Source organism: Populus alba, chromosome 3 (assembly GCF_005239225.2).
Source record: "Populus alba chromosome 3, ASM523922v2, whole genome shotgun sequence".
Classification (NCBI taxonomy): domain Eukaryota; kingdom Viridiplantae; phylum Streptophyta; class Magnoliopsida; order Malpighiales; family Salicaceae; genus Populus; species Populus alba.
Window position 1 is genome coordinate 21410369 of NC_133286.1, and position 16260 is coordinate 21426628.

The 16260-nt window shown below is 31.5% G+C and overlaps 1 protein-coding gene across 1 annotated transcript; it reads right to left on the bottom strand.

Annotated features, from left to right (window-relative positions):
• Window positions 1–1452: 1452 nt before the first annotated feature.
• Window positions 1453–6105, bottom strand: LOC118054293 (putative disease resistance RPP13-like protein 1). Its single transcript, XM_073407870.1, is given in 3 exon segments — window positions 1453–4168; window positions 4345–4430; window positions 4432–6105. Coding segments are annotated over 3 exon segments (4107 nt in total). The 5' UTR covers window positions 5929–6105; the 3' UTR covers window positions 1453–1644.
• Between the last annotated feature and the right edge of the window lie 10155 nt (window positions 6106–16260).

Sequence of the window (16260 nt, forward strand, 5' to 3'; positions counted from 1 at the left end):
TCGAGTCAACTTACTGGATCAGTCGAGTTATACCAGATTTTTTTTTCAACCCAGCTCGATTCTAGCTCCATGTCAGCCATGTTCCGGGTCATCTTGCTGGGCTGAACCGGGTCTCAAAACTATGGTGGCGGTTGCTAGGAAATTGGAGTTAGATCCCATATTTAATTAATTTTACTTGCTTTATTTGCCGAGAGATCCCATGGTCGAAAAAGTGGGCTTGATTGGAATAACTTTTATTATATATCAATCTTTCTTTTCATTTCATATTTTAATCAATATATTTTTTAATTTTAATATAATATTTTTTTAATGAGTTATCCAACTTCCACAGTTCCACTAACACAATTGTAAATTTAAACAGTTAACTTGACTATTCTAATAGCTTAGGTTTTAGCTTCACATTGGATTTTCGTCGCTGATTTTTCAGTTAGCAGCTTCTTTTTTATTTAATTTTTTGTTGTTAATAATTCATATCATTTTTTTTTGGTAGCCAGTAACCCTTTAATTGCTAAGCCGGTCATCCAATTTAAGAACTTAGCCATTAGCCATTCCACTTCTTCTTCCTCTTTCCTTCGTAGATCCAAACGAACATAATTTATTATATCTGAAATCTCCTCATGAGAAAATTTTATTTATTTATTTATGAAACAAGCACGAAACCCAAATATCCCTCTCTCAGATCAATGGTTTACGAATGGTCCGTAAAGATTTAAATCCCTATTTTTCCTTTGAAATCCCATATCTGATGAAGGAATTTGCTTTGCGTCTTAATAATTTAACCAAAATGATCTCTCTGTATGTATGCAAGTTAACTAAAGAGCGGAAATGGCGGATTATATGAAAATGACTAATTATTTGTCCTGAACAACAGTAAACTCCAAAAAAGATATGACTTACATGTACTCCAAAATCATTTTTTAACTTCTGCTTTATATGGAATAAAAACAAGTTAATCAAAGTTAAATAATATATAAAAAGATAAAAAAAAAAGTTATTGAATTTCGAATTTTTGGGGAAGGGAAGAGACTAGAGAAAGAGATGGAGAACTTTTTATTTTATTTTTGAAGATGCGGGAAAAGAGAAAGGGAGAAAGGATGTGGATTTTATATAATTAAGGGTTTGATTTATTTTTGGAATCAGTTGCAGATTTGATGTTGCCAACCACGTCAATAACGAAAAATCCGTTGCAAATTACTTACATAATTTAATATTTTTTAAATCCTTTTTAGCTTGGATTTTCTATCACTAAATGTCATTGTTGATATTAAAAGAATCATATACACACATTCTGTTGTTAAATTAGCAAAAGAAATATTCCGTTGCTAAAATTCGATGATAATAGCCCCCTGTCCAAATTAAGGGTGGTGCTGGCAGTTCAAAATCTGAAGCATGTGATGATCCTCCAGCTCGATATATTGAAATAGAATGATGATTATTATTTATGGAGATGAATGAGAGACAATAGGAAGAAAATATCTGTATTTCAACATCCAACAAATAAATACAATACAAAATGGACAATATCTGTACTTCATTCATCCTAATTGTAACTGAAATTGCCTTTGATTACTGAAAAGAAAATAAACTATTTAGTAGCAATACCTCAATATGTTGGACGATTGAAAGAAAACCTCCTTTTAACTGCTACTTCTTTGCTCCGCTAATATATATGCGAGGAATGTGAGAAATCTTGGGCCAATCTTTACCTTTCTCCCTTTCACAACTTTCACCCAGCATAGGACAATCTTCAATTCGAAGAGTAGAAAGGGAGGAGGGCAACCCTTCTTCTGGCATCGACTCCATCATGGGGCAGTGACTTATAGACAATTGTCTAAGAGAGGTGAGGTGTTGAAGCCTTGGAAGAGATTTCAGCATACGACAACTATAAATTTTAAGAGTAGAAAGGGAGGAGGGCAACCCTTCTTCTGGCATTGACTCAATCAGAGGGCAGTCACTTATTTCCAATTGTGTAAGAGAGGTGAGGTGTTGAAGCCTTGGAAGAGATTTCAGCATGGAACAATAGCTAATTACAAGAGTAGAAAGGGAGGAGGGCAACCCTTCTTCTGGCATTGACTCAATCAGAGGGCAGTACCATATAAACAATGATGTAAGAGAGGTGAGGTGTTGAAGCCTTGGAAGAGATTTCAGCATAGGACAATTGTAAATTAGAAGAAAAGAAAGGGAGGAGGGCAACCCTTCTTCTGGCATTGACTCAATCAGAGGGCAGTCACTTATTCTCAATGATGTAAGAGAGGTGAGGTGTTGAAGCCTTGGAAGAGATTTCAGGTGTTTTAGGGAATAGATTTGAAGATATGTAAGACTTGAGGGCAGAAGCATCTCTTCAGGGAAGGATCCAACATTTTCGTCCCAACCAATTGTAAAGTCTGAAAGAGAAGGGAGCGTTTGCAAGCCCCATTGCATGCGGCCAGCAATGAGTTTGTTGCAATTACTAATCTCAAGTGATTGTAATGTGGAGGGAAAACCCCCTTCTGGACACAACTCAACTTCTGAACAACCTTTTATTTCCAAGTGGATAAGGGATGGGAGGAGGGAATGCATACTCTCAGGCAACTGCTTCAGGTTGCTGCAATGTCCTAAGTCAAGTCGTGTCAAGACTGGAGCAGGTAACCCTCCTTTGGGAAATGAAACTAATTTAGGGCAGTTCTCGATTCTCAAAGAATGGAGAGATGTGAGATCATTCAGAGGTCTTTCATGTGCACATAGTGATTCGAGATCTGGACAGTCAGAGATAGAAAGAGATTTTAACTTGGGGAGCAAGTCCAGTGCGACGCATTTGAGAGAAGCACAGCCATTGATATGAATTTCCTTCAAATGTGTCAAGACTGGAGCAGGTAACCCTCCTTTGGGAAATGAAACTAATTTAGGGCAGTTCTCGATTCTCAAAGAATGGAGAGATGTGAGATCATTCAGAGGTCTTTCATGTGCACATAGTGATTCGAGATCTGGACAGTCAGAGATAGAAAGAGATTTTAACTTGGGGAGCAAGTCCAGTGCGACGCATTTGAGAGAAGCACAGCCATTGATATGAATTTCCTTCAAATCAGAGGGTGACCAACCCATTTGATCAGTTTCCCCGGGTAGGGACTCTAGGGAGTCGAATCCAGAAACATTGAGATAGTCCAACCTAGGAAACCTAGGAAGTGGAGTCGCGAGCTGCTTACATCCTCTAATTACAAGACTTGTTACACGTGGAAGGTGGTGACGAGGTAGGACCTTTGCAAGGTTGGAGCATTCTGTGATTGAAAGCTTATCAAGGAGAGAGAAGGCTTCCCGGCTGCCTTCGTCTGAAATCCACTCACGCCACTCTGGCATCCTTCTAAAAGTTAATGTTTTGAGGGATTCAAATGGCTTCTTCATAGCTGTACAATTCCCATAGAACTCAGAGCCCACAGTCTCAACTTTATCGAAATCTACAATTGAGAGATCCTCTAGAGAAGCTAATTGCCCGAGCGGTGGTAAGGAGATGCAGTTTGTACATCCACTGAGCTTCAAGGACACTATATTTGAGAAAGAGGACTCTCCTACCCACTCCGGAAACCTTATACCTCCATAACCATAAATCCGAAGATTTTTCACATTTCTATTTGGCTCTAACTTCTCAAGTGTGCTTGTTACGTGTTGCGGGTCATGAGTGTCACCATCCCATGTAAACCTCAGCTTATCAAGGTGCTTTTTACCTTTTAAATTTGCCTCACCAGCATCCCGAGCATCCACCACATTTTGAAGGTTCCTAATATGAAGTTCTCCCCGTAGATGTCGTAGGTTTCCCAATTCTTTAATGCTAGTCTCACTCTGTCTTCCCACGAGAAAGAAAGCCAACGTTTGGAGCTTTGTCAGTTGACCTATATGTGGTGGCATCTCTTTCAAAGGCGTGTCTGAGATGTTAAGATACCGCAAGTTGATTAACCTTTCCAGAGATTCAGGCAACCTTTCGATTACTGTTCCTTGAAGATTCAGATGTCGTAAATGCTTCAAATTTCCAAGATCAGGTAGACTAGCAAGTCGATGGCAACCATCCAAGATCAACGTTTGCAAATTGAGAAGAGCACTCACTTCTTCAGGCAACGTTACTAAATCTGACTGAGAGAGATCCAAATACCGCAAATGCTTCAACTTGCTAGTTGAACGTAACATATTAGCTCCATCTCTACAAGCAGACATGATTAGCACTCGTAGGCGCCCAAGTGTTGACTGAAAGATCTCATTATAAATTTCGGGAGGACACCTCAAATAGCGTGAAAAAGGTCGGAATGTGCGTAGAAGTTGGGCTTCACGGATGTTTTCTAATTTTGTGCTTGAAAAAACACCTTCCGTGTCTACTACGAGTGATAAATGTCGAGTCCTTCTGCTGGCCTTGGAAGAATTATTTTCCCCCAACCTGGAGCTGAAGCAAAATTGACCGGACACATGGGTAGCCAAGTCATGCATGAGATCGTGCATCATAAATGATGAGCGAGAGGCACTTGATTTCTGGAAAAAGGACCTTGACAAGAGATCATCAAAGCACTCAGCACCAGCTCTTTCCATCTCATCATCTTTAGAGTGGACTAAGAAGCCCTCTGCCATCCACAGGAGCACTAATTCATCCTTTTTAAACTCATAGTCTTTTGGAAATATGGCACAATAAGCAAAACATTGCTTCAGATGTGGCGGTAGATAAAGATAACTTAATCTCAAAGCTGGGAGGATATTGTCTTTGGGTAAATCCCATAGATTGCTTTCCAATATCTTCTCCCACTCCTCGACATCTCTTTGGGTGCGTAGCAGACCTCCGAGTGTTACTGCAGCTAGAGGAAGGCCTTTACACTTTCTCGCTATTGCTCTACCAATTTCTTGTAACTCTTCATGAGCAGTGGGATTTTCACCACGAAATGCATGTTTGGCAAACAACGACCAGCAGCTGTCTTCCTTCAATTCTTTTAGATGATGAGTTGGAACAGTTCTCATGACTGATGCTACACTTTCATTGCGAGTTGTAACAAGAATCTTACTCATCCCTTGTGCTCCGTACTTCAGGGGGGTAAGCAACTTGTCCCACTCAGCATAATCTTCATTCCAAACGTCATCTAAAACAAGCAAGAATCTCTTTCCCTCCAATCTGTCCTTCAACAGAAGCTGGAGCTGATCCAGATTATCAGAAGCAGGCTTTGAACCGAAGGCCTCAAGGATAACATTGGTTAACTTCAAAACACTGAAATCTTCTGAAACACAAACCCAAGCTTTGAGATCGAACCGCTTCTGTACTCTGCTGTGATTGTATACAAGCTGAGCAAGCGTGGTTTTACCAACCCCGCCCATTCCCCTAATGGGGACGACACCAGGGCTTTCTCCATTTGCATCCTCTGATAGAAGCAACGTCAGTATTGCTTCCCTGTCATCATCTCTACCATAAACACCAGATCCATCCACGAGAGAAGTTGTTGGTGTTCTATGCGATGATGGATTTTCTACATTGCGGTTGTTCAAACCAAGGGCTGCCATTCGTTCAACTAAGGGATCTAGATCCTGCAAGAGGACTTTTAATTTTTCTTCGATCTCTCTCGACCCCACTATTTCAAGTGGGTTAATGAAAGAAAGAAGCTGACTTGTGAAGGTTTGACCTTCAGCTTCCAACTCCCCCCGTAGAGCTTCATATGCAATCTCATCCAAGAAGTCGTCAGCTTTATAGACAGCGTCTTTAAGCTGGTCCAGCCAATCCCGCACAGCTCTGTTTGTTATCTGCTTCTCCTCGGCATCGTCAAGCACCACCCTGAGAGATGTCATTGCTGTCTCCAACTTCTGCAGCAGACTACTACCGTTGACTTTTTGGCCTCTGAAGAAGGCAACCACCTGGGGAGAGGCCATCCTGTCGAACAAAACATTAAGGAAAGAAGAAAGAAAAGCTCCTCCTACTAAAGCCCCGTCCATGGTTTCTCCTCTTTGCAAAGTAACGAAGGAAGAGTAAACAAACAAGAAGAAGAAGAGGGGATTTTGTTCAGGTGACAGAAGGGGAAAGAATTTGTGTAAAGAACTGGCAAAAGCTTTTTCTCTCTCGGCTTTAACTCTTAACTTGTAAATGCTTAGGAGTCCATTTAAGTGGTGACGGTTGTCTCTTGTTGTTTTTTATTTAAAAATATATTAAAATAAATTATTTTTATTTTTTATAAATTATTTTTAATATTAATACATTAAAATATCTAAAAAACTAAAAATTTATTAATTTAAAATAAAAAATAATAATTTTTAAAAAATTATTATTGAAACACGTATCCAAGTCGCAACTGAATCGATATTCCATCTTTCTCTTCTTTTGGAATTTTACTCGGTTTGTCTTTGATTTATTTTTTTTAGAAATTATATTTTTTAAAAAAAGGGGTTTGATTGGAAAGACTTCACTAAATGCTAAATTAAATAAATAAATCATAAATTATACTTTATATTATTATGTTTTATACAATTATTTGAATGAGTGTTTTTTTTGGATGTTTTTTATTTTACTATTACTTTTTTTTTATTAAATTGTCTCATTTTTATAATAAAAATTGTGAATTTAATGGATTAACTCAGTGAACTTGATTTTTTTTTTTATAATTTTATCTTTTAATATTTGATTAATTAAAAATCAAGTTTTATGTTTTGTTTTGTTTGTTTTATATTATATTATTCTAACCTCGTAACCCGTAAATAATACTTAACATGTTAACCTAAGTTTACTCAGATTGTATTTTATGTTTTTTTTTAATTGAATTTTTTTTTCCAACTTTATCATTCGATATTAGGTCAGTTGGGAATGAAACTTCATAATCTATTTCAAATTATTTTCTATAGGGTTATCCTAGTCTCGTGATTAGAGGCGAGGATTTTGACATTTTAATCCAAATTCAATTGAGTTGTTTTAAATTTTAAGATGTTATCTTAGTTTCATGACCTGGAACACGAGTCCTTCAATAGTGAATTTGCTTTTTATTGGGTCATTTTTATTTCATAATCTAACTCGCAGGCTTAGCAAATTAACATGATTGATCAATTTTTTTTAATTACCCTTTTTTTCTTCAATTTTATTATTTAATAATATGTTTTATCAGGAATTAGATTTCATGGTTTTTTTTTATTTTATTTTTATTAGGTTATCCTGGCCTCACAATCTAAGAATGATGCTTAACGGGTTGACCTAAATCATTTTTTATGGTATTTTTTAATTCAAAATTTTAGAAATTGCATCATATCATCGGGTTTGATATGGTCAATTAGGGATTGCACTTTTTAATTTATTTTTATTTATTTTTTAAGAGGTTATCTCGGTCTTATAACCAAAGTCACAAATTTAATGAGCTAAATCATGTATTTTTTTTATAAGATTATCTCGATCTCATGACGAGCTAATTATGGATTTGGTGAATTAACTTGAGTTATTTTTATGTTCTTTTTAAATTTGATTTCTTTTTAAAATTTTTATCCTTCAACTTTTAGCTATTTAAGATTGAATTTCATAATTTATTTTGATTATTCTCTATAAGATTATATCTCTATTATAGTTTAGGTCATGGACTTGACAGATTAGCTCAGTTCATATTTTTAGGTTATTTTTTTAATTGAATTTTTTTCAATTATATCATTCAATATTTGATTGCTTAGGAATTATACTTCATAGTCTCGTACCCGGATAAAAAAGTTTACAAGTTAACTCTATTTAACCCAATTCAATCTATTACTTTGTTATCTTCATATTAAAAAAAATATATGTTATTTTGAATTTTTTTCTAAGTCATATTATATTTTTATTAGTTGTCTGGATTAATTTTGAACAAGCTAAATCAATTAAGTTACATCGGATCAACCTCCACATGATTTATTTATTTATTTTATTTTTATTTTTTAATATTTGGTTAGTTGAGAATTAAACTTAATAATTTGTTTTTTTACGTGATTATCATAGTCTCATAACTCAGGTTCTGAATTTAATAAGTGAGTTGATCCTAATTAATTTAATTTATTATTATCTTAATATTAAAAAAAAATATACATAAGTTTTTGTGGCGTAAAGAGAGAAAGGTTGAAGGAAAGTGACAAACTGCATAAAAAATCAATAAAAATAATTTTATCGGTGGTTGAAGAAGACTCTCCAGTCCAGTGTCAGGAACATAGTTGGGAACAGCACAGAAATTTCTTAGTTGGTTCATATTTTATTTTATTTTCGTTATTATGTAATTGTACCATAAGCTTTAATTGAATGCAGATATTGTTTGATCGGGTACTTCTTGGAATTTAAATTGTAAGATAAAATAGGATTAATATGATTAATTAAATTTGATATTGAAATTAAATATTAAGAGATAAATTAAAAAGGATGTTTAATTAAAAAAAATAATAAATAAATAAAAATAAAGGTCATGTTTAATAATAAAAAAATTAAATAAAATCAAACGATAAAAAACAAAATTAAAAAAAAAACAAATCTACAAAAGATAAAAATAAAATAAATAAAAATTAAATTATTTAAAAAAAACCTTTTGTATTTGACAAGAAGAGAGAGAAAACGAGGTTGAGAAAAAAAACGTTTCAGTAATAAAAACATTCAAAACTATTAATTTTGCCCCAAATACAACGTATTATACACTTAGAAAGATTCTTTCAGTAACATGATACTCTAACATTTTACATCGATTAAAAATTAAGAGTTTAGATTATTTATAAATTTTACGTATCACTTCTCTTCTTTAAAAGAGATATCTTTCTTATAACAAAATTCTCAAATGTGTTGGAATTTTTTTAAGGAGGAAGCCATGGAGAGCAACATCTTCTCACGCCGTACAAATTTGACAGGTAAAATTCATGTTGCATCCCAAAACGACACTCCAGTGAAAATTACTTTGTTCTAACCACAAATGTTTTCAATAGAAAAAAAAATACTCTTCTGGTATTTTATTTTTTTTTTAGAATGAGAAATGTACGATAATACTAATAAAATCAAATTAAAAAATTAATTATATAGAAAAATCAGAAAACTTAATATTCAAGAAATTAACTCTAAATTCATATACAAAAAACAAAAAATCTCAACAACAAGCTGAGACTATTTATGGCGTCAAACAAGCAGCTGCGAGAATTGACAAAATGATGGAGAACAAAATTTGGTTGCCCTAATTCATTTCGCGAAAATCACAGCCACACTCTGCAGCCATTGGCTTTCCCTCAGCTCCATCAGCCAAGTACAAGCGGACCATTCTGGAGACGAGAGCATTACCAGCATCAATGGTTTGATCATTTGTTTTTTTTTTTTAATTTAGTTGTAACAATATTTTGAATCATAATGTATATAACTCATGTATTATGTATGTAAACTCTGAGATTAAAATTTTAAAAAGTTATTTAAAACATTTTAATGAATTTAAATAAGTAATAACTGGACAGAATAATTTTAGACCTCTACGAGTTTATCAAAAAGAGGTAAACATTGACGTAAGAAATAAAAAAAAAATGCTATTAATTGAAGTGAATTTTTTTTAGAGATAAATTGAGGAAATATTGATTATTTAGACTTTTAACAGTGTTAGAATAGTACCGGTAGCTGGGCAATGACACAAAATGACATGGACACAATAAGTGACCGCAAAATTGTAAATAATTTGAAAGCTTCATCTCCTCCCTTTTTATATCCGGTCGCCGGCCATAAAAAGAGAAAACAAGGGTCCATCTTCTTTTTCCTGCATTTCCTGTTTCAATCTCGGCTCTTGTATGCTCTGGATTCCATTTTACTCGGTTTGTCTTTGATTTATTTTCCAAGAAATCTCTGGATGTTACCATATTATCAGATCAATCCGTTAAATCAATCCAGCTGTCAAGTTAACCTGTCAAGACCAAATTTTAAAATATCGTATTTTCTACCGTGTCCAAGTGTTTGTGGTGCAAAGAGAGAATGAGCAAAGAAAAGTGACAAGTTGCACAAAAAGTAATTAAAAATAATTTGATTGGTGGTTGAAGTCTTTCTGTCAAGTGTCAACAACATAGTTGGGACCACAGAAATTTCTTAGTTGGTTCCTACTTTTCTCAAGTACATCCCTCTAACATCATAATTCCATTTCCCACCAAATTGTTTTAATATTAAACTTATTTTTTATTTTATTATCTTTATTTGTGCAGCAGATTAACCAGTTAATTTTTATTTATTTTTAATTAATTTTTTTTTAAATTTTATTATTTAATATTATATTTCATTGAGAATTAAACTTTGTATTTTATTTTAATTTAATTTAATTAAATTATTAGATCTCATTACCTATAAATAATGTTTAATAGATTAAACGAGGTTGATCTGACTTAATTTTTATATTATCCTCCTTCTTCTCCTTTTTCTTCTTCTTTTTCTATCAATAATTATTAAACTCGAACCAACCTATTAGATCAACCTAAAATCCAGGGACTAGATTGGTCAGGGCTTGTCAAAAAACTGGCAAATGCAACTACCATGTTGATCGGCCGGCGACCCGAGCTAACTCGGACGAGACCTGGTTTTTGTATTAAATGTGAGATTTAAAACTCATTAATATATATACACTTTATGTTCTCAAGAAAAAAATTATATTTTTTTTAATGTGGGATAAAAAAAATTTGGTTTAAATATTTCAACTTAAAATGATAATATAATATATTTTTCAATGTGGGATTTAAAGCCATTTCGTATATATATTATATGTTTACAAGAAAAAAGTTATGTCTTTTTCAATGTGGGATTTGAAATCTATTAATATATATACTGTATATTCCCAAGAAAAAAATTATTTTTTTCAATGTGCGATAAAAAAACGTTTTTGGTTTAAACACTTCAACTTAAAGGGTTAACATAGTATCTTTTTAATGTAGGATAAAAAACTTTTTAAAATATTTTTTAAAACTTCATTATTTATAACAAGTATAACCTATATTTACATGAGTTTTTTTTCTTAATTTTTACATATGAAATATTAAAACTTTAAATATATATTTTTAATTTTTTCCGGGTTAATCCGAGTTGACCCATGAAACCCGGGACCTAACTCCCGGACCGAGTTTAATAACTATGCTTCTATCACTTTTCATTGATAAAATAGATTAATAAATTATAAATTAGCTTGTGACCATTACTATGAGTATTGTAAAAACTTCATTGCACATTCTAGAATGTTGCTTGGTATTTGTTTAACTCAAAAAGATTTGTAGAGCAAATTATATATAAAAAATTATTTTATTATTTAAAGACCAGTAATTTTAGATAAATGGATGTGATTTTTTCAAAAAATATAATGTAGTAACTCTTCACAGTAAATGAAATTATTATGAGACATAATTGATTTTTATCTTCCACCGTTTGACCCTTTACTTGTTATATATATATATATATATATATCTTGACATGAACAAATTTAAAATTAAACTAGAAAAACATTGATGCGGTGCAACGATGTTTACCTTATTAGATTTTGAATGATCTTATTATTAGACAAAACCCGATTTAAATCTAGTTAAATCAACATAAAAAGGATTTATTTTATTTTTAAAAAATAAAAAAAATATTATTTTAATAAAATATTGATAAAAGACCCATAATTTAATTCAATGATCTTATCTATTCGATGACATTATACCTCCAAGACACATTCCAAGTAATCAAATTATACGAGAAGCATGTGCTTTGATTATGGTTACTTCTTTTTTCTGTGCGAGTTTTGGGTTATAATTAATAACTAGTGACACGATTGTTGAGATTAAGTTAAAATAGGTTTGATGATAATTGGATCCTTGTTTTACACTAATGTGTTTGGGTTTGATCCTTTTATTTAACTTTTGATGCTTATACTGGTTACCAAACATAACATAGTGTTTTATTGTAAGTCTAACATATAAACTTGAAAGAATTGGCCTAGTACTTGATTAGGAAATGGATGTTTCATGCATGAATCTTTAAGGTTGCCTTTGGTTAAATATTACTAAATAAAAACGATAGACATTGAAATGATAAAAACACGTTTGCTCTAGGAGATGAAAATGAAGATATAAAATAAATATGTATTAATTTAGACGGATTCTTGTATTTTCAAGATATAAAGTACATAAAAACATGTCTGTTTCAATTTTTTCCGTGTTGAGATTAAAAAAAATGAATTTAGCTTTAATTAATATACCCAAATTCTTTTATGCTCAAAGATGTCAAGGAACCAGCGTGGAAAAGGGTAAGAAAGGAGCCTGAAGTGTTTACCATGGAGTGCTAAACAGCTAATGTCCATTAATCAATCAAGTGGATGACTTTTAGCCTACCAGAATTGACCACAACAGTTGGTTGAGCCTACCAGAATTGACCACAGAATTGACCACAACAGTTGGCTGAGCCTACCAGAATTGACCACAACAGTTGGCTGTTAATGCAGCATGACAATCTCAGCTCTTTGATAAACATCCTCACATTTTCGAGACTGATCATCCTTAAGTTAAATAAACACAAAAAGAGAGAATAATTATCCTATAAAAAAAAACCGTAACAGGTAAAGATCAGGCTACACTATCTGAAATACCCATATCATCCCATAGAAACTTGGCGGCAATTACGCTCAAACTGATGAAAAGGTACCAATTCAAGGCCTATATAAATTAATATTTGAAATGCAATTACAAACAAAGTTAAATATAAAAAAATATAAATTATTTGACAAAATAAATAATTTTTTTCCTTATCACCTAGAAAGTACAATAGCACGCATCAACAACACGAACCCATGAAACACAAACATCAAATTACATTCTGGTTATTACATTTTAGGATGGTGCGGCAGGACAAATAACCAACCTTTCTCATTGATTTGTTTGAACTAAAAAAAAAACTTAATTTAATTTTAAAAAAGTTCAGAATTGTTTTTTTTTTTAAAAATATTAAAATAACATTGATATTATAATCTAAAAAAAAATGGGAAACGTCTAGGAGTTGTTTAAAAATTTGATTGTAATTTTTTTTTAAAGTATTTTTTATTCAAAAAATATTAAAATAATATTTTTTATTTAAAAAAAATTATTTTAGGTATTTTTATATCAAAATATCAAAAAAAATTAATTTAAAGTAAAAAAATAAAAATTATTTTTAAAAAACTTTTAAAATATAAAAATAAAAAATGATTAACAGCTATACTCTTCTTTGGAGGCACTGGAACAGAAATATCAAATTAATTTGAGTGTGATAGACAGACACTTGTTGGGAGTTGTCCTGGTGGACGGGTTCACGTGCAGCCATTGTAGTAAATCAACACCGGGCAAGATATCAATCCCGTAAGATCCGTTATGGCATGATCTTCTAGAAGCAAGAAACAACCACGAAATGGATCATGTGGCTCCCATTACCCCTACCTCCATCCATCGATTATCATGCCATGCCTAGTCTTTAGCTATGATTGAAAGACAAAACACAAAAACAGCTGATGTCACAACTGGGTCCCATACAAAATCATTCTAATCAGCTACTCATGTGGCTTGTGATATCGATAAAACAGCACAACCACCGGTGGTGGCACGATCATTGTTTTTTTTAGAGTTTTGTATTGTGGGGATGGTATCTTTCTATTATGGAGTCAATTAAAAAATTGATTTAAAATAAAAAAATATAAAATTCTTAAAAACTCTTTTAAAATAAAAAACAAACACTCAACTATTGTAATAGCTAAGGTTTTTGGATTTTGACAGCAAAACCGCGTAAGAGAGAATTTGGTTATATGTGAATTTGACAGCAAAACCGCGTAAGATATTTGGTTGCATTTGAAATTGACAGCAAAACCGTGTTTATGGTGCAAAAGAGAAAGAGCGAAGGAAAATGACAAAGAGCACAAACGGTCAATAAAAATAATTTGATCGGTGGTTGAAATCTCTCTATCCAGTGTCAGCAAATAATAGCTGGGACCACCACAGAAAAATATACAGAACTCGCAAAAGCCTTTTCTCTGGATCACACATTTTCCGAGAAATTCTATCTTTGAAAAAAGTGGGTTTGATAGGAAAAACATCACTAAATGCCAAGCTCTTCACGTGATGTGATCAGTCAGCAGAAGACTTCACTTTATTTCGAGCGTGTTTATTGTGTGTTAGTGATTGTTTTTTAAATATTTTTTTTTATTTAAATATATATTAATAATATTTTTTAATTTTAAAAAATTATTTTTAACATTAAGATATTAAAAATATAATTTACGCCCCGTTCCCAAATGTTTCTCCCTCGTTCTGTCACTTTTCATTGATAAACAAATAAATAAATTATAAATTATATTATTATATTTTATACATATATTTTGTTTTCTTTTTTAATTTAATTATTAAGGTATTTCACTTGCATAACCTCTGTGTTTGGCTATATTCAAAGGTTTGAGCCGAAATAAATTATATTAGTAAATTTGTATTGAATTGCTTAATTATATCATGAATTAACATGTTTGGCATCAATGTCAATAGAAAGAATTGAATTGACGCAATTAATTAATTCTTGATAGCAGTTTTAAAGGTAAATGCAAGACAATTACCTTTAATCATGTAGCACCAACGGATTTTATTGTGATATCCCGCATTCTCAAACGTTATTTAAAAAAAATATAAAAACGATTGTAAGGAATTTAGAAAATATTCACGGTGTTTGATATTATTGTTTTTAATGTATTTGTTATTTTAAAATATATTAAAATAATATTTTTTAAATTTAAAATTTTTAAAATAATATTTTTTTAAAAAATTATAAAACATAAATTACATGTGAATCATAAGTTTGTGATTGTGGGACCCATTACAATTTACGGGCCAACCATGAGCTAATAAAAAGTAACATCAATATGTTTTTACTAAGCTACAAACTCAGTATTTTCTCATCCACACCGACAACTTCAAAAAAAAAATCAATTGTTATACAATTACTAAGATACCCAATCATCTTTAAATATTTAGATGGAGACCAGCTGTCTCCCACTCATGGCAACATGTCACCGTCCCTTGAGTGATTGGATTTCAGCCGTTGATTTGTGTTATGGTCTTCTGAAAGTACGCTTCCTTGTCTCCCTCTAACATCAACCCATCAGCTCGTTACAACCTCAAATTGGAGGCCTAATAAAAATTTCTCAGATGCAGGGTTCCTACTTTTCTTTATTTTGCTGTGTAGGTGCTCCTTGTTGGAATTTAAAGCGTCAGATGCAATAAGATTATGTTTTTCAGAGTACATTAGTGTTTGTCGATGAAGGTTAGTCTCTTGAAAAGAAATAATGAAAAAAAAAAAAATTTTAATGATACAATTTAAATAAATTAATTTTAAAAAATAAAAAAAATCAACTTACATTAATTTTTAGAATCGATGATTCTAGTCATGAATTCAGGACTAACCTCATAAATACAAACGGTTAGAAATAATAAAATGATACTGAAAAAAAAAAAATTAGATTAAAAAAATTATTATATTAAAAGGTATAGTTAAATTGCAAAAATAAAATTATCCTTAATCAGTATTAAGGATACTGATTGTTTGATATGAATAATAAAATGCAATACAATAAGATTAGGTTTGATTAATTTTATCTTCCACACGTGGGAATGATGTTTTTTTTTTTTTTTTTTTTTCTATGTAGATGGATCATTTTATTAGTTGAATGACCTTTTTTTTTTTTTTTGAGCTACAAAACTCAGTATTTTCTCATCTATCGATAACTTCACCATAAAAAAAAATACTTTCTTTTTACAATTATTAAGATATCCAATCATTATTCTCATCCTCTCCACCTTCACTAGGATCTTTTTTTTTTATAGTAATTTTAGTTACAATATATTTTTAATTATAATTTTAATAGAATATTTTTAAATATTTTTTTTATTAAACAACATTTTTAATTATAATTTTAATCAAATACTTATTTAAATCAAATAAATCACAAGTAATTTTTTTTTTAATTTTTTCTAAGCCCCCACCATCATGAGCTCTCACGAGAACAAAGACACTCAGGAAAACAAACACTTTATTTTAAACAATGAAAACACTGCTGTAGGGGTCACCTAATTGATTAGGTTTTATATTTGTATTTTAATAGTTATGAATATAAATTTTTTTAGAATTATTAAAAATTTATATTATTATTATTTTTTAAATTAATAAAATTAATAAAGCTAGAAAATAAGTTTTTTTTTAAGATATTAGCGCTATAAAATAGTATAAATGCTAAAAATTTATAATCCAGATGCATGGGCTCAGATCTCTAACAAGACATTATTTTTTCCCCT